The 27,933-nt window shown below is 44.9% G+C and overlaps 1 protein-coding gene across 1 annotated transcript; it reads left to right on the top strand.

Moving 5' to 3' along the window:
- The first annotated feature begins 444 nt into the window (after positions 1 to 444).
- LOC121005704 (membrane primary amine oxidase-like) lies at positions 445 to 27,744 on the top strand. Its single transcript, XM_040438476.1, has 5 exons — positions 445 to 1,773; positions 3,553 to 3,830; positions 9,199 to 9,484; positions 24,643 to 24,772; positions 27,457 to 27,744. Exons 1-5 carry the CDS (start codon positions 470 to 472, stop codon positions 27,742 to 27,744), a joined length of 2,286 nt encoding a protein of 761 aa, XP_040294410.1. The 5' UTR covers positions 445 to 469.
- The last annotated feature ends 189 nt before the right edge of the window (positions 27,745 to 27,933 follow it).

Genomic DNA, 27,933 nt, shown 5'->3' with positions numbered 1-27,933 from the left:
ATAACCCTTAGTAGTGCCTACCTTTACGTAGTGGGACACTACACATGTTTTATGAATTCCTAAACATCATTCAGTCTGTGAATTAGTAATGCCCTTGAGTGCATTACTTTCATTTTCTATTTATTTGTTTTTCAAATATAAAGTTACTAAATCTTCATTCATTCTTTATTCTCAAACATCTCTTACTGCTTTATGTTGCAGCTGTGTTCTCTAATACACCCATGGGAATCACTGTATGTGTAGAGTCAGAGCCACATATGTTAGAAGCTTCAGAGTTACAAAAGGTTGTAAAATCACATAATCTCTTCTCCAGCTTACAGTTCCTTGCCTCCTCCCAGATTTCCAGTGTACTTTTAGGAATCCAACAAGTTAAATAGGCAGAAATGAGTGAAATGCATTCATTCTAAGCTAAGGCGTGGAGTTCAAGCCTTTTACATTGGAGGAGCTGATGGTTTAATGCAATGCAAACATGAATGTTAAAATAGTGACTGCACTTCTCATTTTGGCAGTTGCCACCATTTTAGCTTTGGTTTCTGTCCTTTTGTTTCTATCCAAAACAAAATCCTGTAATTCTGGAAATCAGAAAACATCTGTTTTGAAGCATAATGACCAGAGCTTGATATTTGCAGATCTAACACGTGAAGAACTTGATCAGGTGGTGGCATATCTTAAGAACAACATCAAGGAGAATCTGGTGGACATCTCCAAAGCTGACCCTTCTTCCAACTGTATATATTCTGTGGAACTACTGCCTCCCAGCAAAAAAGATGCCTTATTGTATCTGGATAAAGGAGGACCTAAGCCCAGGAGAGAAGCAATGGCTGTGGTATATTTTGGAAGTCATTCCGAACCTGAAATAAAGGAGTATGTGGTGGGACCTCTACCAAATCCCACATACAAGAATGATGTTACCCTTCAAAGATATAAAGGTAAACTGCCATATTACCGTAGACCAGTCACTGGAAGTGAGAGAAATCAGATACGACAGCATTTTCTTCTCAAAGAGTACCCTAAGGCAAAAAGTTTCCTTAAGGAAGTATTGGGCTATAATGAATCAGACAGTGAATATTTTGCTGCTTTAACCAGTGCTCCAAAAGGCTTTGCATCTGGAGAAAGGCAAACCTGGTTTTGCATCTTCTTTAATAGTCCGGGTAGTGGATTTTTCCTGCATCCAACTGGGTTAGAACTTCTGTTTAACCATAAGAACCTGGACTGTAATAAGTGGAGTTTGGAAAGGGTATTTTATAATGGTGAGTACTTGCAAAGTTTGTCTGAATTAGAGGAGGAATATAAAAAGGGACAATTGAAGGTAGTTAAGATGAAAAGGCCATATCATGAGGATGACATTGCTTCTCTGAATCTCCCAAATAGTTCAGTCTCTGATATCCCTCTACAATATGAACCACAAGGTGCTCGATACAGCATAAAAAACAACCAGGTCCTGTTCCACCACTGGAGTTTTGCATTCGGGGTTAATGTGAACAGAGGACTCAGGTTATATGACATCAAGTTTAAGGGGGAAAGGATAGTTTATGAGCTTAGCATCCAAGAAGCTGTATCTCTCTATGGGTCCAATGCTCCTACTGGAATGTCAACTAGGTACATGGATGGATACTTTGGTATTGGTCGTTTCACCTTCCCGTTGGTTCGTGGCATTGACTGCCCTTACTTTGCAACATTTATAGATACCCAATACTTGCTAGACTCAGACAGCCCAGTTCTTAACAAAGGATCTATCTGCATATTTGAACTAAACACTGGCATCCCTTTAAGGCAGACCTGGGCAAACTACGGCCCGCGGGCCGTATACGGCCCGGCGGACCTTTTAATCCGGCCCCCGGCATTTTTGTTGCCGCCGCCGCCGCCGGCCCTGTAACAGCACGGAGTCACTGTCCGGAGTGAGGAGGGGGCGGGGCCCGCGGCCGCTCTGCGCTCCGCTCTGCTGCCTGGCCTGCCTGTCTCTTTAACAGAGCAGACCAGTGGCTGCTGGAGCGTGATGCAGCTGCCGCACAGGCAGAAAGAGGAAGGAGGCGGAGCCCCAGCCAGCAGCCACAGCCAAAGCCAAGCAACTAACAGAACTTACAGGTATTTGGTGGGGGTGGGGGGGGGCTCATATAGGACAGGGGGACAGTGTGTGCTTTCCTGCCTGCTACTACATCACCCCCCCCCCCCCCCAGGGATTGTGGGGGTCATTAAGGGTTGGACTTGCTGCTGATGTTGAGTGTGCCAGTGTGTGTGTGTCCGTCCCTGTGTGTGTGTGTCTGTCCCTTTGTGTGTGTGTGTGTGTGTGTGTCCGTCCCTGTGTGTGTGTCTGTCCCTTTGTGTGTGTGTGTCTGTCCCTTTGTGTGTGTGTGTCTATCCCTGTGTGTGTGTGTTTGTCCCTTTGTGTGTGTGTGTGTGTGTCCATCCCTGTGTGTGTGTGTTTGTCCCTTTGTGTGTGTGTCCCCGTCCCTGTGTGTGTCCGTCCGTGTGTGTCTGTCCCTTTGTGTGTGTGTGAGTGTGTCTGTCCCTTTGTGTGTGTCCCCGTCCCTGTGTGTATGTCTCTCCCTGTGTGTATCACCTTGCCCACAGTGTTCCTATGTCTTGACGCAGCTGCTTCAGAACGTTCTGTGCGGGGAAGAAGATGGAAGAGGAGGCAGCGCCAGCATGGAGTCTGTGCGATAGACACAGGGAGGCACACTAAGGACGAAGGTAACACTTCCACATGATCTACACTAGTGTTATCTGTGGTTTTACATAGGACTGCAGGTAACACTACTACATTATTTAGCACTAGTGTTATCTGTGGTTTTACATAGGACTGCAGGTAACACTACCACAAGGTTAGCTCACACAGGGCGCCTGAACACCTAAGGCCGGCCCTGGCTGCGCACCCCAGCGCCAAGGGATGACTGATGTAATATGCCTCTTATATGTGGAGAGCGGTGATGTCACAGATGTAATATATTACTTATAAGTGATATATTACATCAGTGACATCACCACTCTCCACACATAAGTAATATATTACATCAGTGACATCACTGCTGTCCACATATACCGGTAAGTAATACATTACATCAGTGACATCACCGCTCATCACATATATGTGGAGAGCGGTGATGTCACTGATGTAATATATCGCCTATATGTGGACAGCGGTGATGTCACTGATGTAATATAACATTATATGTGGAGAGCGGTGATGTCACTGATGTAAAATATCACTTATATGTGGAGAGCGGTGATGTCACTGATGTAATATAACATTCTATGTGGAGAGTGTTCATGTCACTGATGCAATACAGCGCTCCAGATGGCGACCAAAATGGTCGCCAATGCGCCTTAAAATTTGCAGATGGCGACAAGACTTGTCATAGGCTACAGGCCTGAGGTCTATTTGGTAGTGAAATCCCAGCGCAGGCAGGCATGATGATGTCATCACGCCCGCCTGTGCCAGGACGCGGTGATTTTATGCAGTATTGAGTTTAGCCTTTTGGCCCGGCCCTCCAAAATATTTTCAGTTTCTCATGTGGCCCCATCGAAAAAATAATTGCCCACCCCTGCTTTAAGGCGACACTTCTCAAATCTTGGTTCTTCTTACTATGGTGGTTTGGCCAATACCGTTTTGATTATAAGAACTATTACCACCGTTGGAAACTATGATTACGTGTTTGACTTCATGTTCTATCAAAATGGGGCTATTGAGTCAAAAGTTCACGCAACAGGGTATATAAGTACATCTTTCTTCATGGATGGAGGTGCACAGCATGGAAACAGAGTAGGACCTCATACTCTGGGGACCATCCATACACATTTTATAAACTATAAGGTGGACTTGGATGTCGGAGGTAAGTAAATCTTAATATGTATGAACTAAGTGGGTAATTTATGAAACAGAAATATGCCATAATTAGGCGCATTACTGGCGCAGAATTTGTGACTTCTCCCCGCTCACGCCAGATCCTAAAAAGTGGGTTTGGGCCGGGAAGGGGACAGGCCGGCAGGCCCGTCTCATTTACCATTTTCTACGCCTGTTTTAGGCATATGAAATGGTCTAAATGTAAGACAGCTAGGAAGCTGTCCTAAATTTAGAAGCAGCGGTGGATCCACAATGAAGTTATGTAGAGTCTGGATCCAACTCCAGTGCAGGGGCTTTATTAAGACCGGTGTCTGAAACGCTGGTCTTAATAAATGTGCCCCTAAATCTCTTTTTCATCTTCAATCAGTAGATGTTTCACAACAGTTTATAGTGATCACCAAGGCTACTTTCACACTTGCGGCAGAGTGATCCGGCAAGCAGTTCCGTCGCTGAAACTGCCTGCCGGATCCGGCAATCTGCATGCAAACGGACAGCATTTGTAGATGGATCCAGATGCGGATCCGTCTCACAAATGCATTGCAAGAACGGATTCGTCTCTCCGTTTGTCATATGGACAAACGGATCAGTTTTTACCGGTCTGCGCATGCGCAGACCGGAAGGACGGGTCCAGCATTGCGTTATTTTTAATGCCGGATCCGGCACTAATACATTTCAATGTAAATTAATGCCGGATCCGGCATTCCGCCAACTGATCTGGCATTTTGTACGGAGATAATACCGCAGCATGCTGCAGTATTTCCTCCGTCCAAAACGCCGTTCTGTGACTAAACTGAAGACATCCTGATGCATCCTGAACGGATTTATCTCCATTCAGAATGCATGGTGATAAAATTGATCAGTTCTTTTCCAGTATTAAGCCCCTATGACGGAACTCAGTGCCGGAAAAGAAAAACGCCAGTGTGAAAGTACCCTTAGGCCTCTTTCACACGGGAGTTACGGATTGGGGCAGGATAGGATGTGGGTGCGTGGCGGGGAAATCGTGCGAGTGAGCACACAATTTCAATCAGTTTTGACTGTGATTGCGTTGCGTGGTTCAGTTTTTTCCGCGTGAGTGCAATGCGTTTTGCACGCGCGTGAGAAAAAAACTGAATGTGGTACCCAGACCCGAACTTCTTCAATGAAGTTCGGGTTTGGGTTAGGTGTTGTGTAAATTTTATTATTATTAATAATAGCATTCTTTAATACAGAATGCTAAGTATAATGTCAATTGAGGGTTAAAAAATAAATAAATAACTCACCTCCTCCATAGCTGTCGGTCTCTGCTCTTTCTTCAGGACCTGTGGTGACGTCACTGAGCTCATCACATGGTCCAATCACATGGTCCATCACCACGGTGATGGACCATGTGATTGGACCATGTGATGTGACGTCACCACACGTCCTTTAGCCGGCAGCTCAGGATTAAAGAAGTAAGAAAAGATCGGCAACTACGAGATCAAGAGGAGGAGGTGAGTTAATTTTTTTTAATTTTTAATCCCTCAATCCACATTTTACTAAGCATTCTGTATTGAGAATGCCATTATTTTTCCTTATAACAATGTTATAAGGGAAAATAATAAAGATCGGTTCCCCATCCCGATCGTCACCTAGCAACCATGCGCACTTGCTTACGATTTTCACGCAGCCCCATTCACTTCTATGGGGCCTGCATTGAGTGAAAAACGCACAAAATAGAGCATGCTGCGATTTTCACTCAACGCACAAGTGATGCGTGAAAATTACCGCTCATGTGCACAGCCCCATAGAAATGAATGGGTCCGGATTCAGTGCGGGTACAATGCGTTCACCTCACGCATTGCACCCGCGCGGAAATCTCGCCCGTGTGAAAGAGGCCTTAGAGTATCAGCTTAGAATGTGATATGTTAAAAATCAATATTAAGAGTACTGATATATTTGGAAAATCCATTAAGTGCATGCAAATATGCTCCCTGTAACTGTATCATATTGGCTGTGCTAAAAATAGTACTGTGAATATAGAATATGGCATGTTTATAGAAGTACCTGCCTGTAAGAGTTTACAATAGGGATAAAGTGAGTGACATAATAGGTGTAAAGTACCGATTTTGGCCACTGGACCAGGTACTATTATGTAAAATGAAAAACTAAATAATATTTATTAAACCTGTCACCCAGCCAATATCTGTAGCTATAAAGATATAAAGTCCATAGTTATACAAAAAGTTCTGCAAGCTTAAGTTTTTTTTGGGGGAAATTCTGATATTGATGAGCTAACCTCAGAACAATTAATATCAGATCTGTGAGGTGCTGGATGTCAGAGTTAAAGGGGTATTCTAGTAGGTACAAGTTATCCCCTATCCACAGGATAGGGGATAACTATCAGATCACAAGGACTCCTGCAGACCTCTTGCTGCTCTCCTAAAATGACCGGAGCGGCTGGTCACACAGAGCTTGGCTATCTCCAGAACTCCAATAGAAATGAATTGAGTGGTCGCGCAGTGCGACCGGCCACTCTGACCATTTTTGGGAGCAGCAAAGGGCCAGCAGGGGTACGGGGCCCCTGTTCTTGTGATCGGTGGGAGTCCTAAAGGTAGGAAAGGAACATAAATTGATATAGATAAGATAGTGTGGTATCCCAGTGTAAATACAAATCAAAAAGTTTATAGGAATAGGACCCTTAAAATACAATACTTTATTTCTACATAGATAAAAATATCTCCCAAGCCTAATAAAGAGGCTAACTCTGATGTACACAAATAACAGAAATAACAGATAAACAAAAGTAACACAAAAACAAAATAACACACAACCACTATTGTAGGGACCAATAGATTATTAAAGGTAAAAGAACACGGTGAGTGACCGGCTGACCAGGGAAGGGAGAACTATCCCTAACAAAAGCCCTGGTCTACCCTCAGCCCGGGGACAACTCCTGGTGGATAGAGATATTTCTCCCTTCCCTGGTCAGCTGGTCACTCCCCCGTGTTCTTTTACCTTTAATAATCTATTGGTCCCTACGATAGTGGTTGTGTGTTATTTTGTTTTTGTGTTACTTTTGTTTATCTGTTATTTGTGTACATCAGATTTAGGGTACTTTCACACTTGCGGCAGGACGGAACGACAGGCTGTTCACCCTGTCGGATCCGCCCTTCCGCTATTTCGCTGTGCCGCCGGACCGCTGCTCCATCCCTATTGACTATAATGGGGACGGGGCGGAGCTCCGGCGCAGCACGGCAGTGCACGGCGAAAGGCCGCCGGACTGAAAGTCCTGCATGTCCGACTTTTTAGTCCGGCGGCCTCTCACCGCGAACTGCCGTACTACGCCGGAGCTCCGCCCCATCCCCATTATAGTCAATGGGGACGGAGCGGCGGTACGGCGGCACGGCAAAATAGCGGAAGGACGGATCCGACAGGGTGAACAGCCTGTCGGATCCATCCTGCCCGCAAGTGTGAAAGTGCCCTAAGCCTCTATATTAGGCTTGGGAGATATTTTTATCTAAGTAGAAATAAAGTATTGTATTTTAGGGGTCCTATTCCTATAAACTTTTTTCCACCGATCTGATAGTTATGACCTATTCTGTGGATAGGGAATAACTTGTATCTTCCAGAATACCCATTTAATATTCCATGCCTGCCATAGTATATATCTCTAAACTATATAAAAATGAATTTCTGGGAGGTCACATTTTAAGGGGGTGGGGCACTGTAGAGGGTCAGTGTTAAGGGGTGGGGTGCTGTGGAGGTCACTGTTAATGGGGTGGGGTGCTATAGAGGTCACTGTTATGGGGGATACTGTCAATATCTTTTAACAACACACAAACATTAAATTAAATAGTGGAAATATACCTGTGCGAAGCTGGGTCATCCTGCTAGTCTCTTATATATATAAAAATGAATTTCTGTTTGTCTGTTCATTATGCACGGACAAACAACTGGACCCATCTGCACCACATTTGGCACACAGGTACATCGGGTGTCTGGAAGTGTTTTAGACCAGGTCTCAGCTATCTAGGACGTACCATTCCTGAGATATTCCCAAAAAAATGTAAATATGGCACCATCACATGACCTGCATTAGCCAATAGAAGCCCACAGGTCTTTCACTCATATCCCAACTGCCACACAAACACACACAAACATGGTCACATGACCTTTATCAGCCAATAGAAGCTCGCAGGTCCTTCAGTCTTGACATACGCATTTTTACACCAGGTTTTATTCATAGCCATTTTATTCACTGCTTTAGGTCACCTTTAAAGGGGCAAGGTGCTGTGGAGGTCACTCTTAAGGGAGCGGAGTGCTGTGGAGGTCACAGTTAAGGGGGCGGTCCGCTATGGAGGTCAATGGTAAGAAACGGCGTGCTGTACAGATCACTGTTAAGGGGGCGAGGTGTTGTGAAGGTCACTATTAAGGGGGCAGGGTATTGTGGAAATCACTGTTAAGGGGGTGGGGTACTGTGCAGGTCGCAGTTAAGGGGGCAGGGCATGGTGGAGGTCACTGTTAAGCGGGCATGGCATGATGGGGGTCACTGTTGATGGGGCAGAGAGGGGTGTTGTGGAGGTCACTTAAGGGGGAGGGTACTGTGGAGCTCACTAATAATGGGGCGGCCACAGTGGAAGTCACTGTTAAGGGGGTAGGGTACTATGGAGGTAACTGTTAAAGGAGCAGGCACTGTGGAGGTCTCTTTTAAGGTAGCAGGGCACGGTGGAGGTCACTGTTAACAGTGGAGAGATGCCGTTGATGTCATTGGTAAGGGGATGGACCGCTGTGGAGGTCAGTGTTAAGGAGGCGGACTGCTGTAAAGGTCAAAGTTAAGGGGGTGGGCTGCTGTGGAGGTCAATCTTAAGGACAGGGTGCTGTGAAGGGTCAATTTTAAGGGGAAGGGCCACTATGGAGAACACTGTTATGGGGCGGGTGGCTGTGAAGATCACAGTTAACGGGATGGGGCACTGAGGAGATCACTGTTAAAGGGGCGGGCTGCTGTGGAAGTCAAAGATAAGGTGGTGGGCTGCTCAAGTTTGCCCTTACTCATAGTTTCCCAATAACGCTGCACTTTTTCTGGACTTGGATGCTGGAATTTTTCTCCTCTATATTTATCACAGAAATTCTGTGCATCCAAAAAAATCAGCAACAGGTGAGCTATATTCATTTATTTTTCTGTCATTGCAATACCTGCCTGTGATACCACATGCAGCCTGTGGGCAGGTGTGGCACTGTCTTTGGAAGAAAACAGCCATGTTTTTATAGACCGTTACATCAGTCTAGGAAATTTGATATGTGTGTAAGGACAATGTTGGTGCAGAACGGAAGTTACATTTTTTAGATCATTTATGACAGTTTGTGATATCGTATTATCCCTACATACTATTTGGTTGCAGGAATAAATAATTCTTTGGTTGCTCATGATATGGAGTATCAAGATCAGGTTGCTCCCTGGAATCCAGAATGGAAATTGCAGCAAACTATGCTCACCAAGAAAGTTCTGGCATCTGAAAACCAGGCAGCATTTCAGCAGCATGACCCCATGCCTCGTTATATGCAGTTTGCCAACAAACAGAAGAATAAGTGGGATCATGAACGTTCTTTTAGGATCCAGATGGTCAGCTTTGCAGGAGACTATCTTCCAGAGAAGAGTGCTATCCACAACTCAATGAACTGGGCTAAGTAAGTGCAATGTCATAGAATATCTAGCATCTGGAATTGTTTCATGGACAGTACCTTTTGTTATGTCTTTGCAAATATATCTGAAGGCGGACATTTTAAAATTTGGATATTCCTGGAGAGGTTTGTAACATGGAAAAAGATTTAGCTTGGCTAGATAAATATAAAATAATTTAGGCTGTCTCACAGTATTTTTGCGTACATAAATTTATTACTCATTAAAATACACTTGAATTAATATCAACATATCAGCATGATTGCATGTATAGACATAAAAAGTGCGGAGCTCTCGCACACACCTATACGACTGGAGTACTCCAAAATATATAAGACCTTTAGCTAGTGTTATTAGCGTTTTTCTGCAGACTTCAAATATATAGAAAGTTTAGTACTGATGTACTATTTTACCGGTTGTTGGAACCAGGTGGTTCAAGGAACGTCCTTTTTGCGATTATCAATGTAGAAAATGCTGTATTCAAATATCGTCCGCTGATGTTAGTGCCTCCGCCTTCACCTGATGTTACTCCACTGGCTATCGTTGCGGAATGGGCTCCGACCTGGTTTCACACAGCGTCCCACGTGTCCTCCTGGAAGATAGCACAGTGGAAGCGGATGTAGCAGAGTTCTTTCGGTATGCGGTCCGATTTTAATCACAAAAGTTAGTTGCCTAAATTAGGCATGTCAGCATAAATCAGTCCTTATGGCCGATAGTTTATAGCTGAAATCGCTATTCTACATTGATAATCGCAAAAAGGACGTTCCTTGAACCACCTGGTTCCAACAACCGGTAAAATAGTACATCAGTACTAAACTTTCTATATATTTGAAGTCTGCAGAAAACCGCTAATAACACTAGCTAAAGGTCTTATATATTTTGGAGTACTCCAGTCGTATAGGTGTGTGCGAGAGCTCCGCACTTTTTATGTCTATACATGCAATCATGCTGATATGTTGAGTAATAAATTTATGTACGCAAAAATACTGTGAGACAGCCTTATTTTAAATTTGCTCTTTTATCAGTTGGTTACTGACAGGCTGGGCTCCAGTAGTTTGCTGGTAGAGCTTTTCTTAATATATATTATTTTGACTAAATAGCCCAAACAATGGAAACCGCAGTTCAATGTTTCCAAAGGTAAAATAATGCACTTGGGGAGAAGGAACCTTCACTCTGAATATTGTATTGGCAGCACTGTGTTAGCGAGGACTTCAGAGATAAGAATTTAGATGTCCTAATCAGACAGCTTTAAAATGAGTGCGCAGTGTGGACAGGCAGCCACGAAAGCAAGTAGGATGGTTGGCTATATAGCTAGAGGTATAACCTGTAGGAAGAGAGAGATTGTGATCCCACTGTATAGAGTGCTATTGAGACCATCTGGAATACTGTATCCAGTTCTGGAGAACCCACCTACAAAAGGACTTCAATAAAATGGAACGGGTGCACAGACGAGCTACAAAAATAGTGAAGGGTCTTAAGCATAAGATATACCAGGATAGACCTAAAGAACTTAGGAGGTCATTTACTATCAGATATATGGCACTCTTTGGCACATACAGTCAGGTCCATAAATATTGGGACATCAACACAATACTAACATTTTTGGCTCTATACACCACCACAATGGATTTGAAATGAAACGAACAAGATGTGCTTTAACTGCAGACTGTCAGCTTTAATTTGAGGGTATTTACATCCAAATAAGCTAAACGGTGTAGGAATTACAACAGTTTGCATATGTGCCTCCCACTTGTTAAGGGACCAAAAGTAATGGGACAGAATAATAATCATAAATCAAACTTTCACTTTTTAATACTTGGTTGCAAATCCTTTGCAGTCAATTACAGCATGAAGTCTGGAATGCATAGACATCACCAGACGCTGGGTTTCAGTGATGTCTCTAGTGATGCTCTGCCAGGCCTCTGCTGCAACTGTCTTCAGTTCCTGCTTGTTCTTGGGGCATTTTCCCTTCAGTTTTGTCTTCAGCAAGTTGTAACGGTTGCGTACACACACACACAGGGGGGAGGGAAGTGACCACTGCGCTCCACCCTTACCCCTGGCCCTGCCTACTTGCCTCGCGAGTCCTAATGACAGGGGACAACTGGACGGCAATCCCTAACTTGGAGTAAGTGCAGGGATGACAGACAGACAAACAACAGGACGTGAACGGACCGAGTCAATACCAGGAAAGCTGCAAAGTACAAATGGAGCAAGCAGAGAATTGTCAGGAGAAGCCGGGGTCATAAATACCAGGAGAGCAGAGAAGTACAAGAGGAGTCCTAAGAGAGTAGTCAGGTGGGAGCCAAGGTCACAATACCAGGACGGAAGCGCAGTACAGGAGGAGCAGGCAAAAGGATGGTCAGGGAACAGGATCAGGTAAGTATTCAGCAGTCCAACAAATAGCCAGGAACCTAGAAATTAACAGGCAACCTGTAGCCAGCAGGCTGCCTGTATTTATAGTGGGGAGTGAGGGTCATGTGACGTGGCCAGCGTCACATGACCGACAGACCAACCAGTCGAGCACCGAGTGATCAGCTCGGCGCTCAAGGCAGACTAGGAGCAGGGAGCCACCCAGCTAGTAAAGCCGCCCTGGGAATGAGGTCAAACACAGAACCTCATTCCAAAAGCTAAGCAACAGTTCTGCGGGCAATGGGGGACCGAGTGCACCTTCGGAACCCCGTGACAGTACCCCCCCTTTTACGAGGGGCCACCGGACCCAAGACTTCAGGCGATGGCTTTTCAGGGTCTTCTAAATGAAATTTACGAACAAGTCTAGGAGCATGAACCTCCCTGGCAGGTACCCAAGATCTCTCTTCAGGTCCATACCCCTTCCAGTGAATCAGGTACTGCAAGGAATTACGCACCTTCCTGACATCCACTATTTTAGACACCACATACTCGACAGCATCATTAACAAGAACCGGCGGAGGCGAGGCTTTTGATGGTACTACCGGTTCAAAATATTTTTTAAGCAGAGATTTATGGAACACATTATGAATGTGGAATGACTCAGGCAGCTCCAACCTAAAAGATACCGGGTTAATCACTTCCGTGATCTTATATGGTCCAATAAAACGAGGAGCAAATTTTTTAGAAGTTACCTTGAGAGATAGATTCTTGGAGGACAACCATACTTTATCCCCAACCTGAAAGTTTACCCCCCTTGAACGTCTCCTATCGGCCTTGAGTTTTTGAGAACATTGAGCCTTTTCTAGGTTCGATTGAACCCGGGCCCAAACTGTGCACAGTTCGGAGGAGAGTTTATCCACTTCAGGGTTAGAGGAGGAGACGGACGACCCAGAATGAAAATGGGGATGAAAACCATGGTTACAAAAGAAAGGGGAGACCCCAGCAGAAGAATTGACACGGTTATTCAAAGCAAATTCAGCCAACGGAAGGAATTTGACCCATAATTGCTGGTCATCAGCAACATACAACCTCAAGAATTGTTTCACAGACTGATTAAGGCGTTCAGTCTGCCCATTACTCTCAGGATGGTAGGCGGAAGAAAAAGACAATGAAATTTTACATCTTTGACAGAAGGCCCTCCAGAATTTGGACACAAACTGCACACCCCTGTCAGAAACAATATTTTCCGGGATGCCATGTAAACGAACAATCTCTCTCACAAAAATAGACGCCAGGGTTTTAGCATTCGGAAGTTTAGACAGGGGAATGAAATGAACCATCTTGCTAAACCTATCGACCACTACCCAAACCACAGTCTTACCCTCCGCCAGCGGTAGGTCAGTTATAAAGTCCATCGAGATATGGGACCAGGGTCTACTGGGAATGGGTTGGGGTCGTAGGTTACCAGCAGGGCGAGTCCTAGGTGTCTTGGACCTGGCACAAACCTCACAGGCTGACACGTAGGACTTGACATCCCTAGTTAGAGTGGGCCACCAATAAGATCTGGAAACCAGATCCTTAGTGCCCTCAACACCCGGATGTCCACAAAAGGCAGAATCGTGACACTCACCCAACAGCTGGAGACGAAATTGTACGGGAACAAACAACTTATCTGTTGGGGTGGATACCGGTGCCAGATGTTGTTCAGACCTAATGCGAGCCGAGATATCCTGGGTAAGAGCTGCTAAGAAGATTTCTGCTGGTAGGATGGATTCAGGTGGTACCTCAGTAGGTTGAAAAGCCTGGAAGCTCCGAGATAATGCGTCCGCCTTCACATTTTTACTTCCCGGCCTGAACGTGATGGAAAAATTAAAACGAGTAAATAACAGAGCCCATCTGGCTTGACGGGGATTCAACCTCTTAGCAGACTCGAGAAACATAAGGTTTTTATGGTCAGTGACAACAGTTACACAATGTCTTGCCCCCTCCAGGAAATGCCTCCACTCCTCAAATGCCCATTTAATGGCCAGCAGCTCCCTATTCCCTATGTCGTAGTTTCTCTCCGTGGGAGAGAATTTCCTGGAGAAGAAGGCACATGGTCTCAGATTAGTGAGGCTAGCAGGACCTTGTGAAAGGACTGCTCCTACGCCGTCCTCGGACGCATCCACCTCCACAATAAAAGGTTTCTCCTGATCAGGCTGGATCAGAATGGGAGCGCTACTAAATGCCTTTTTTAATTTTTCAAATGAAGAAATGGCCTCAGTAGACCAATTCTCCAAATCCGCCCCTTTCTTAGTAAGGTTGGTCAACGGTTTAGCAATTACGGAAAAATTCATAATAAATTTACGATAGTAATTGGCGAAACCTAAGAACCGTTGTAAGGCCTTTAAGGATGAAGGTCTTACCCATTCCTTAATTGCTAGTACCTTACCAGGATCCATCTTGAAGGCGTGAGGAGTCAGAACATGCCCTAGAAACAGAATCTCCTGTACACCAAAGACACATTTCTCTTGTTTAGCGGATAGCTGATTCTCCCTCAACACCTCTAATACTTGTTTAACATGAGACACATGGGATTCGAAGTCAGGAGAGAATATCAAAATGTCGTCTAATTAGACAATAACAAATTTACCTAAGTACTTCCTAAGAATGTCATTCATGAAGTTTTGGAACACAGCTGGGGCATTGCTGAGTCCAAAAGGCATCACTTGATATTCAAAGTGTCCTACCGGAGTATTGAACGCCGTCTTCCATTCGTCTCCATCCTTGATTCGGATTAGATTGTATGCCCCTTTCAGGTCAATCTTGGAAAACCAGGTTGCCCCCAGAACCTGGTTAAATAAATCCGGAATCAATGGGAGGGAGTATCTATTCTGGACAGTGATTTTATTTAATCTCCGGTAATCGATACATGGCCTAAGACCACCATCTTTTTTCTTAACGAAGAAAAACCCCGCCCCCATAGGAGAGACAGAAGGTCTAATATGCCCTTTACCAAGGCTCTCCTTAATATAATCTTCCATGGCCTTGCGTTCGGGCATAGAAAGATTATAAATTCGTCCTTTAGGAAACTTGGCCCCCTCTACTAGCTCTATGGTACAATCATAAGGTCTATGGGGGGGTAGAACCTCCGGGGTTGGTGATGAGAATACATCAGAATATTCTCTAACAACAGAGGGTAAAGTATCAGACTTTACTGAGACCCCAGCCTGTACCACGGACAAGCACGAGTCACACTTAGGCCCCCATCTCACCAACTCCCCATTGGACCAATCTATAGTGGGGTTATGTAGTCAGAGCCAAGGCAACCCTAGTACCACCTCAGCAGGTAGGTTCTCCAGGACTAGAAGCGAACATCTCTCTGAGTGGCACACACCCACGGTTAGAGAAATCTCCGAGGTACATAAGCTCACCGTACCACCAATAAGAGGAGTAGCATCAATAGCCATGACATGGATAGGAGTTGGTAAGGCAAACATAGGAATACCCAATCTTACAGCATACTCAGAGTCAATAAAGCTAGCCGCTGAGCCAGAATCAATAAAGGCCTTACCCGGCCATTTATCTACTCCCAGAGAAATCGTAATGGGTACCGAAAGCTTACATTTAGAAAATTCAGGGTATACCTGGTCTTTAGGTTGCCTTGTCTTAGGAGACTTGACAGAGAGGACCTTCTTAGGACACTGGTTGATCCAATGGTCAGGATCTCCACAGTAAAAGCATTCTCCACGTCTGCGGCGAAGATTCCCTCGGGTCATGCCAACCTGCATGGGTTCCTCGGTGGAGACCTCAGCATTGTCTCTGGGATAGGCCTCTGGCTGGACCACCATCTGGGAAGAGAACTGTTGTTCCTGTCGTCTCTCTCTAACCCGTCGGTCAAGTCGGACAACAAGGGTCATCATCTCCTTTAAGGTCTCTGGAAGTTGATAACTGACCAGAAGATCCTTTAATTTATCAGACAGACCTGACCTGAACTGACTCTTCAGGGCTGGTTCGTTCCATCCTGAGGGGACACACCACCTTCTGAATTGGGTGCAATAATCCTCCGCTGGTAAATTGCCCTGAACCAGTGCCTTTAGAGCCGTCTCGGCTACTAGAGCCCTGTCTGGTTCATCATAGAGGGTACCCAAGGCCTGAAAGAACCCCTCCACAGAATATAAACAACTGGTGCCAGCAGGTAAAGAGAACGCCCAGTCCTGGGGATCACCCTGTAATCGGGAAATGATAATGCCCACGCGTTGACTCTCGGGGCCAGAGGACACGGGGCGCAAACGGAAGTAAAGTTTGCAACTCTCCTTAAAAGACAGAAACTTCCTCCGGTCTACAGAAAAGGGTTCTGGGAGCTTAATCTGGGGCTCAAAATGCGGACTGGAGGCCTGAGGAGTGGAAGAACCTTGCCCTAACTCAAAAGAACTGAGTTTTTCCCCTAGCTCCTTCACCATCTGCGTCAGATTAGAGACATGGTCAGTCAGGGTCACCAGAGGATTCATAATACAGTGGTTATTGGGCCTGTTAATCTGTAACGGTCGCGTACACACACACACAGGGGGGAGGGAAGTGACCACTGCGCTCCACCCTTACCCCTGGCCCTGCCTACTTGCCTCGCGAGTCCTAATGACAGGGGACAACTGGACGGCAATCCCTAACTTGGAGTAAGTGCAGGGATGACAGACAGAAAAACAACAGGACGTGAACGGACCGAGTCAATACCAGGAAAGCTGCAAAGTACAAATGGAGCAAGCAGAGAATTGTCAGGAGAAGCCGGGGTCATAAATACCAGGAGAGCAGAGAAGTACAAGAGGAGTCCTAAGAGAGTAGTCAGGTGGGAGCCGAGGTCACAATACCAGGACGGAAGCGCAGTACAGGAGGAGCAGGCAAAAGGATGGTCAGGGAACAGGATCAGGTAAGTATTCAGCAGTCCAACAAATAGCCAGGAACCTAGAAATTAACAGGCAACCTGTAGCCAGCAGGCTGCCTGTATTTATAGTGGGGAGTGAGGGTCATGTGACGTGGCCAGCGTCACATGACCGACAGACCAACCAGTCGAGCACCGAGTGATCAGCTCGGCGCTCAAGGCAGACTAGGAGCAGGGAGCCACCCAGCTAGTAAAGCCGCCCTGTGAATGAGGTCAAACACAGAACCTCATTACAAAAGCTAAGCAACAGTTCTGCGGGCAATGGGGGACCGAGTGCACCTTCGGAACCCCGTGACACAAGTGAAATGCATGCTCAATCGGATTCAGATCAGGTGATTGACTTGGCCATTGCATAACATTCCACTTCTTTCCCTTAAAAAACTCTTTGGTTGCTTTTGCAGTATGCTTTGAGTCATTGTCCATCTGCACTGTGAAGCGCCGTCCAATGAGTTCTGAAGCATTTGGCTGAATATGAGCAGATAATATTGCCCGAAACACTTCAGAATTCATCCTGCTGCTTTTGTCAGCAATCACATCATTAATAAATACAAGAGAACCAGTTCCATTGGCAGCCATACATGCCCACGCCATGACACTACCACCACCATGCTTCACTGATGAGGTGGTATGCTTAGGATCATGAGCAGTTCCTTTCCTTCTCCATACTCTTCTCTTCCCATCACTCTGGTACAAGTTGATCTTGGTCTCATCTGTCCATAGGATGCTGTTCCAGAACTGTGAAGGCTTTTTTAGATGTCGTTTGGCAAACTCTAATCTGGCCTTCCTGTTTTTGAGACTCACCAATGGTTTACATCTTGTGGTGAACCCTCTGTATTCACTCTGGTGAAGTCTTCTCTTGATTGTTGACTTTGACACACATACATCTACCTCCTGGAGAGTGTTCTTGATCTGGCCAACTGTTGTGAAGGGTGTTTTCTTCACCAGGGAAAGAGTTCTTCGTTCATCCACCACAGTTGTTTTCTGTGGTCTTCCGGGTCTTTTTGTGTTGCTGAGCTCACCGTTGCGTTCCTTCTTTTTAAGAATGTTCCAAACAGTTGTTTTGGCCACACCTAATGTTTTTGCTATATCTCTGATGGGTTTATTTTGTTTTTTTCAGCCTAATGATGGCTTGCTTTGCTGATAGTGACAGCTCTTTGGATCTCATCTTGAGAGTTGACAGCAACAGATTCCAAATGCAAATAGCACACTTGAAATGAACTCTGGACCTTTTATCTGCTCATTGTAATTGGGATAATGAGGGAATAACACACACCTGGCCATGGAACAGCTAAGAAGCCAATTGTCCCATTACTTTTGGTCCCTTAACAAATGGGAGGCACATATGCAAACTGTTGTAATTCCTACACCGTTCACCTGATTTGGATGTAAATACCCTCAAATTAAAGCTGACCGTCTGCAGTTAAAGCACATTTTGTTTGTTTCATTTCAAATCCATTGTGGTGGTGTATAGAGCCAACATTTTTAGAATTGTGTCGATGTCCCAATATTTATGGACCTGACTGTATCTGTTGTAGATTGCAGGGCAAAGGTGTTTTGTGTTGCAATCTGCGACTTTTCCCTGCTCACACCAGGTCAAAAAACAGGGGGCGTGGGAAGGGGTCAGGCCGGCAGGCCCATTTCATTTTATCATTTTCCACGCCTGTTTTAGGTGTAGAAAATCGTTTAAATCTATGCCAGCTAGGGAGCTGGCATAGATTTAGACAGGCGGTGGATACACTAAAGTTATGTAGAGGCCGGCGCCTCTACATAAATTTACCGTATCCACTGCCAGCTAAAGGGGTATTAAGACCAGCGTCTAAAATGCCTGTCTTAATAAATGACCCCCTTAATCTTTATAGCCTTGAGAAAAGAAGAGAAAGGGGGGACAGGATCAAAATCATTAAAGGGGTTTTCTCATCTCAGACAATGGGGGCATATCGCTAGGATATGCCCCCATTGTCTTATAGGTGCGGGTCCCACCGCTGGGACCCGCACCTATATCGAGAACAGAGCCCTATATCGAGAACTGCGCATGCGCAGCCGCCCTCCATTCATTTCTGTGAGGCCGCCGAAAATAGGCGAGTGCTGGCTCGGCTATTGCCGTCCGCCCCATAGAAATTAATGGGAGCATGGGCTGCGCATGCGCGGTACACTCCCATTCACTTCTATGGGAGAGGCGGGGATTAGCGCTTGTTGGTGGACGGACCCCGGGAAATCTGGTGTCTTCCAGCCACAGCGCTCCCTGCTTCGTTTTCAATATAGGTGCGGGTCCCAGCGGTGGGACCCGCACCTATGAGACAATGGGGGCATATCCTAGCAATATGCCTCCATTGTCTAAGATGGGAATACCCATATGATAAAGTTTTAAAAAGGTTCTGGAGAAAAAAATTCTCAATAAGAAGCTAAACACAAGAACAAGGGGGCACAATCTGAAATTAGCTGGGGTTAAGATCAGTAGCAATGTTAGGAAATATTATTTTACTAAAAGAGTGGTTGAAGCTTGGAACAAACTTCCAGCTTATGTGGTGGAAATCTACAGTAAGTTAATTTAAACATGCCTGGGATAAACAAGTCTATCCCAAGATAAAAAATTAATCATACAAGGGCAGAATAGATGGACCAATTGTTTTTTTTCTGCGATCGATCTTCTGTGTTTCTAAATTTAATGTTGTATTGTTGCATCCAGTGAATATCAAATTATGATTTAAAGGGTTGTATAGTTTATAAAACTCATGTACACTGTTAGGTCAGTATGAGTTAAGGGGGGTGGGGGTCTTCTGTTCTCTTGGCCAGAGAGGATAATGGCTACAAAGAATATTTCTTGTTTTGAAGAACCTGTCCTGTCCTGCATTACGCAGATAACCAATTGATATCAGTAGACACTGTGTAATGCTAAATTTCCCCTGTGGAGGTGCTGCAGGAAAATTAAAAGCTTACTTAAAGGTTTCCCTATAGGTACAAGCTAATTACTAGGGGATTCGTCATGGGGACACTTTATAATAGAGATGGGACGACGAATCCGTCGAATCGACAAATCTTGCTGGATTCGAAGGATTCGTGGACTCGAATCCCGACCTCATTTTCAAAATTCGAATCCGACAAACCCGGGCATAGTCATCTGTATTGCCGTCTTCAGGACAGCGATACAGATGCCTTGCCTGTGCTGCGGCAGGAGAGAGAGATGGGTGTCTGCTGGGACTCTAACGCACGACCTTCTGTATCAGAGGCAACGCACTTACCCACACAGCTATTAGAACTGTATAGCTACTGACTGAAAACATATGAGACTTAGACTCTGTTAGCTGTTCTAACCAGTGTACATCTATACACATGACAGCTGCCCCAACACACCCAGCTCTGCTATATCTCTATATGACAGCTGCCCCAACACACCCAGCACTGCTATATCTCTATATGACAGCTGCCCCAACACACCCAGCTCTGCTATCTCTCTATGTGACAGCTGCCCCAGCACACTCAGCTCTGCTATACCTCTATATGACAGCTGCCCCAGCACACTCAGCTCTGCTATATCTCTATATATATATATATGACAGCTGCCCCAACACACTCAGCTCTGCTACATCTATACACATGACAGCTGCCCATCACACTCAGCTATGCTATATCTCTATATATATATGACAGCTGCCCTAGCACACTCAGCACTGCTACATCTATACACATGACAGCTGCCCCTGCACACTCAGCTATGCTATATTAATATATCTGTAAGTATTATACGTAAGTATATACAGTAGATAGATATATAGAGATATAGCAGAGCTGAGTGTGCTGGGGCAGCTGTCATCGGATTGTTTCACCCTTGGTGATTAAATAAAGAAAAAAAAAAGAAAAAAAAAAGATGTAGCAGAGCTGGGTGTGCTGGGGCAGCTGTTAAGTGTATTGATGTAGCAGGCTGGGTGTGCTGAGGCAGCTATCATATATAGCGATATAGCAGAGCTGAATGTGCTGGGGCAGCTGTCATGTGTATAGATGTAGCAGAGCTGGGTGTGCTGGGGCAGCTGTTATATGTATTGATGTAGCAGAGCTGGGTGTGCTGGGACAGCTATCATATATAGCAATATAGCAGAGCTGAGTGTGCTGGGGCAGCTGTCATGTGTCTAGATGTAGCAGAGCTGGGTGTGCTAGGGCATCTGTTATATGTATTGATGTAGCAGAGCTGGGTGTGCTGGGGCAGCTATCATATATAGCAATATAGCAGTGCTGAGTGTGCTGGGGCAGCTGTCATGTGTATAGATGTAGCAGAGCTGGGTGGGCTGGGGCAGCTGTTATGTGTATAGATGTAGCAGTGCTGAGTGTGCTGGGGCAGGTGTCATGTGTATGGATGTACACTGGCTAATAAAGCTATAACAGAGTCTACAGTAGAAGTCTTATATTTTTTCAGGCAGAGGCTATGCAGATCTTGTAGCTGTGTGGGTAAGTGCCTTGCCTCTAATGCAGAAGGTTGTGGGTTTGAGTCCCAGCAGAAACTTTTCTGAAATACACAAGCACTGACTCCATATATGGACATACAGCGCGGGACACAGGCTGGAAGAGGCTGCATCGCATCGCTGACATGGAGGTAAGTATAAGTGTTTTTTTTTTTTTAAATACCGGACTGTTACTGCCACATGTGGGGAGCGGGAGGCACTTGATACTGGCACATGGGGGGGGGGGATTGGCACCTGATACTGGCACATGGGGGGTGGTGGCACTTGATACTGGCACATGGGGGAGTGGGAAGAAGAGAGGCACTTGATACTGGCACATTGGGAGGGGGGAGATGGCACTATGATACTGGCACATTGGGGGGGGTTGGCACTATGATACTGGCACATTGGGGGTGTTGGCACTATGATACTGGCACATGGGGGGAGGAGAGAGGCACTTGATACTGGTACATTGGGAGGGGGAGATGGCACTATGATACTGGTACATTTGGGGGGGGGGTGGCACTATGATACTGACACATGGGGGGGTGGGAAGGAGAGAGGCACTTGATACTGGCACATTGGGGGGGGGGGTGGCACTATGATACTGGCACATGGGGGGAAGGAGAGAGGCACTTAATACTGGCACATTGGGGGGGTAGATGGCATTATGATACTGGCACATGGGGAGGTGCGTGGGAAGAAGAGAGGCACTTGATACTGGCACATTGGGGGGTATGGCACTATGATACTGGTACATTAGGGGGAAATGGCACTATGATACTAGCACATTGGGGGATGGCACTATGATACTGGCACATAGGGGGGGAAGGAGAGAGGCACTTAATACTGGCACAATGGGGGGAGATGGCATTATGATACTGCCACATGGGTTGGTGGGTGGGAAGGAGAGAAGCACTTGATACTGGCACATTGGGGGGGGGGAGATGGCACTATGATACTGAGACATGGGGGGGGGGAGAGAGGCACTTAATACTGGCACATTGGCGGGGGAGATGGCATTATGATACTGGCACATGGGGAGGTGGGTGGGAAGGAGAGAGGCACTTGATACTGGCACATTAGGGGGGTGGCACTATGATACTGGTACATTGTAAGGGAGATGGCACTATGATACTGGCACATGGGGGGAAGGACAGGGGCACTTGATACTGGCACATGGGGGTGTTGGCACTAAGATACTGACACATGGGGGCATCTACTGAGGCCACAAAGAAAAGAGTATTTTATATGGGGGGGGCTCTGTGTGGTACTAGTATTATCAGGGGGTTTATCTGTTTCTGCAGTATTGTATTGGGGAGCACAGCGGCACAGTATTGGGAGTGGTAGGATGATTTGTCCAAAAGATGCGAGAATGATGGAAAAGTAGTAAACTAAGATTTTTTTTTGTCAAACTGCAGAGACGAAAAATGGCTGAAAACAGGAGGTCTGATCTGAAGGTCTGAAAGGAAAAGATGAGGAAAGAGAAAATCTACGTCAAAGAGACATCACTGGATGTAAGAGGTATGTGGCGCTGTATTACCCTGTATTTCCATTTTTTTTCGAATCCAAATCCGAATACTTTGTTAAAAAAGTAAGGACTCTTTATTTTTTCATATTAAAAGAATATTTAGTTTGGATCACTTTATTTCTTACACCGTTCACACAATTCTTATGTACAGGATTAGTAGGATTCGAGATTTGAAAGATTCGAGAGATTCGAGAACCTTTTCGGATTCGTATTCGAAAAAAAATTGGATTCGTCCCACCTCTGCTTTATATGAGCTTATCATCGGGTGACATTCCTTACATGCAAAGATTGGCGGAAGCAGAGAACACCATTAACTATAAATCATGATAAATGCATTATCAATTTCAATTTTGGTGCACTGTCCACCTTTGCCCTAGGAACTTCTGTATATGAGGAATATGTAAAATGTTAGTCTTTTTCAGCCATGGAAGCGAAAGTATTCCACGATGTCCCTTCCCACTGCCGTTGAATTGCAGGCAAGGTCCACTTTTTTCTCCCTATAAGTGAATGGTACTTGTTCATTGTCTTTTTGCTTATAATTGTGGATTTAGACAAGCAGATAATCGTTATGATTCGAATGCAAGCGATGGAAGATGGACGAGAAACGCTTGTTCAACTTTTGTGAAATCGTTGATGCAATCATTGTTTGTCGTTAATGAATTGGGTTATGTAAATCTGCATTGTGTACATTCTTGAAGATAGACAGCCCTGTGTAGGCAGGCATATCAACAATTATACGATCGAAAAAAAAAAAAAATGTACACGATAATCTAGTTGTCTGCTAGAACGTTCAGTTGATAGTCGCTCCTGTTGGTGATTGCTTAGACATTTATCTGCTCTTCTAAATCCACCTTAAAGCATACAGACATGCACATACTTGCCAACCTTGTGGCACTGGCGCCAGGGAGATGATAATATGAAATCATAAGGGGTCAGTCATCCACCCTTTTGCAAGTTCTGCCCCTTTCCTAACAGGCCCCATCACACTTAAAACGCCTCCTCACTGAGTGATTGGACACCCACAATGTGTCTGATAACATAGTCCCAGCACCACATACAGCTAGGGACTGATTTCTGGGAGGTGCAGGAAGGGAGCGTTGCCAACTGTTCTGGGAATTCAGAAGGTCGCACGTTGCTCTGGGGGCCTCCTGGCCTTTCCTGACAAATATGGATATACAGTATACTGGCTCAATATATGTACATATAGGTTGTTAATATTGCCCAAGATTTTCATCATTATGCATTCAAGAGCTTTCTATAGATGACAGGGTTTAAAGACATAACTTCAAGCTCCTGGGCTACAATGCAAAAGGCCCTCATTTACTATATGCCATTTAAAATACTGGCATCTTATTATGGCCTCATGCACACAACAGTATTTTTTCACGGTCCGCAAAACGGGGTTCCGTTGTTCCGTGATCCGTTTCCGTTTTTCTTTCCGTGTGTCTTCCTTGATTTTTGGAGGATCACCAGACATGAAGGAAAGTGAAAAAAAAATCTAAGTCAAGTTTGTCTTGCAAATGATAGGAAAAAAATGGACGCGGATGACAATCTTGTGTGCCTCCGTGTTTTTTCACGGACCCATTGACTTGAATGGGTCCGCGAACCGTTCTCCATGAAAAAAATAGGACAGGTCATATTTTTTTGACGGACTGGAAACACGGATCACGGACGCGGATGACAAACGGTGCATTATCCTAGTTTTAAAATGACCCATTGAAAGTCAATGGGTTTCGCAGAAAAACACGGAAAACGGAACAACGGACACGGAACACAACGGTCGTGTGCATGAGGCCTAAGTGACAGAGTCTTCTCAGGCACCAGGTCCCTTGTGCAATTGTTTCCTCTGTACACCTTATAGCTATACCCATGAAACTTTACTGTAAAAGTGCTCGGCTTAGGTTGTACTATTCCATTGTATTTTCTTGTACTTTCTAGGTATAAGCTGGCTGTAACCAAACACAAAGAGGAAGAACAGACGAGTAGCAGTATTTATAACCAAAATGACCCATGGTCACCAGCAGTTCAGTTCTCTAACTTTATTAACAATGAAAATATTCAAGATGAGGTAAGTATCTGAGAACCTGCAGCCAGGTCAATGATTCTTGGTGGACTTTCTGTAATATATTTTTTACAGATGAATTTTAGGATGTGCTGTGAAAATTCTATATTTTTACTTGATTGGCAAAAGTTGCAGTGTAAATCAAAATAACTTGTAGTAAGACTTTTCTATCATGAACATTTTGTACACGTCATCCACAAATGTAATAGCTTCATGAGGTGTAATCAACAGCCATAATACAACTGAGATTTTCCTAAAACCCCTTACACCTCTCATACAATTAATTTTAAGTATTAAAAAATAAATAAATAAAAATAACAGGTATTTGCGCATCTGAAAAATGTCTAAAATCAAATATCAAAATATCTTTCATGCGTGGTGAACGCCATAATAAAAAAAGGAAGGTAGAAAGGAAAAAAACAAGAACAAAAATTGTCCTGGTCCTTAAAGGGGTTGTACAGCCGTTAATTTTGATGACTTATCGTTAGGATAGGTCAGTGATGGCTAACCTCTGGCACTCCAGCTGTGGTGAAACTATGACTCCCAGCATGCTCCATTAATTTCTATGGAGTTCTGAGAACAGCTAAGCAAGTGTGCATCTTGGGAGTTGTAGTTTTACCACAGCTGGAGTGCTGGAGGTTAGCCATTACAGAGATAGGTCATCAATATCGGATCGTCGGAAGTCCGACAACCAGCACCCTGCCGATCAGCTGTTTGAAGAGGAGGTGGTGCTTTGTTTCGGAAATGTAATCTAATACAAGTACTCACTCCATTCACTTAAATGGAGTGAGTGCTTATAATTGCACTATGCTCCACAGGAGACGAGACGTAGTGTAATGACAAAGTGGCGCTTGCATGGAGCGCCGCCTCTGCTTCAAACAGCTGATTGGCGAAGATGTTTGGAGTCATATTTCCGCTGATCAGATATTGATGACCTATCCTGAAGATAGACATAAAAATAGAGATGAAACGTGACCAGCATCTTCCTTTGTGCAAGATTTATTTTCAACCAACACAGCAGACAGGCAACGTTTCGGCTTCACACAAGCCTTTCTCATGGCTTGAGAAGGCTTGTGTGAAGCCGAAAGTTGCCTGTCTGCTGTGTTGGTTGAAAATAAATCTGGCACAAAGGCAGACGCTGGTCACGTTTCATCTCTATTTTTATGTCTACCATTTACAGCGGGAAAGAATCTCACTGCTGGTGACCGTGACTCTTCCAAAGATTTGGGACGCTGGTGCTGTCCTTGAAGATAGGTCATCAGTATCAACAGCTGGACAACCTCTTTCAGCGGTTAAATCTTAAAGTGGCCATATGCATTAAACAAAGAGTGTCCGAACCTGCAGTTTTCTGAAGGATCAGCTGACCATCTAAAGTGAGTAAGAGAGTCCTGACTTTCCCCGATGACAGATGTCAGTAGAAAGGAAGATTGTATTAAATTCAAACTCTTCGATATTTTGTTCTGAAGGCAGAAAAGCCACCAGGTCTCTGGCAGCTGTTTATTTCCCTCTCCCCATTCCAAGCTGAGCATTCGCATGAATGGGGCTGGTTGGCGGTAATAGCTGTTTCCCGGGAAAGTGTTTGTCCGAGAGCTATCTAAAGTTGCATTAGATAGAAGTTGGTTGATGGCTGAACAGCAGTTGAACAAACATCTGGTGAATGTTCATTTCACAGACGCGGCCATACACATTTTATTCCATATTAGCCATTACAGTTGTTCAAAACTGGTCACACATGTTTAATGAAACGGGCAATGGATGAAAGATCTTTCTGGGAACATTCTTTTAACCACTTCCAGAACGGGCCATTTGCCCCCGGTGGTCATTTGTCACATGACCACAGGGCCGGGACAGGAAGCTCATATTGCTTCCTGATCTGTATACACAGCGCTCGTTCAGGTCTGTCTATACAGTGATCTAGAAGGCAGGGACACACGGGAACGGTCCCTGCCTTCTCTCTGGGGTTCCCTACTGTCACTGACAGCGGGCCCCCCTCTCGGCAGCTGCACGATTAGCGTGCAGCTGCCATCTCTGAAAAGCCATTTCAAAACCGCTGTTTAGAGATAAACCCGACAGCCCAGGACATTTATAGTCAATGGGCGGTGGCTAAAGAAACAGCTTTCATTTACCAACAATCTTTTTTTGAACGAAAGATCTTTTGTCAAACACTGACTTCTTTTCAAACAATAATGGTCTGTCATCAGTCAGCTAAAACAATTTTTTGTTGTTCAATTTCAACCAATGAACATTTCTTTTGGTTGAAACTGTCATTTTGATCAACTTTAGACTATGTAAGAATGACTGTAAGAAAATTAAAGTGGTTTTTCCACCTGTTTTATATTGATGACCTATCCTCAGGATAGATCATTAGTATCTGATGTCTGGGGGTCTGACACTTTGGTCCCCTGCTGATTAGCTGTTTGAGGAGGTGGGACACAGCCTTTTCCCAACTTACTCTAAGCCAGTGACATCATGCTCATTGATCATGTGGCCTAGGCACAGCTCGGTCCCATTCAGGTGAATAGGGCTGAGTTGCGATACCAAGCAGAGCTGGTATACAATGTATGGCACTGTGCTTGGTAAGCTGTGAGGAGGTCGTAGCACTCACTGGAAGTGTTAGACCCCTACCGATCCGATACTCAAAACCCTTTGGCCGTTGGTTGCAAATTGAATAACTATTGCTTTATCTCTAGGATTTGGTGGCTTGGATAACAACTGGCTTCCTGCACATTCCTCATGCAGAGGACATCCCCAACACAGTTACAGCCGGAAATGGAGTGGGCTTCTACCTCAGACCTTACAACTATTTCAATGAGGATCCTTCAGTCTTTTCAGAAGACGCTGTGTATTTCCAGCCACATGAAGACCTCAGATCATGCAGTGTCAATCCTCTAGCGTGTTTATCTCAAACAGCCTCATGTGCTCCTAATGCACCTCCTTTTACCTACAATGGGCTTGATAGCGAGTATTTAAAAACTTAATATCCCAGTGGGCTGTAAAATACACATTTTATTTTGAGAGTAAACAATAGCAATTGATAAAACTGTCTATAATATCACTGAATTGACAATATTAGGAAATGTATTAATTTGATTCTGGATTACATGAGAATTCCAGACTACTATGGACATTTTTGAACAGTTTTCAGCCACATATTGTTGATGGTACTG

Source organism: Bufo bufo, chromosome 6 (assembly GCF_905171765.1).
Source record: "Bufo bufo chromosome 6, aBufBuf1.1, whole genome shotgun sequence".
Lineage (NCBI taxonomy): Eukaryota > Metazoa > Chordata > Amphibia > Anura > Bufonidae > Bufo > Bufo bufo.
Note: the sequence above shows the minus strand (reverse complement) of the source record. Positions and strands in the feature narration are given on the sequence as shown.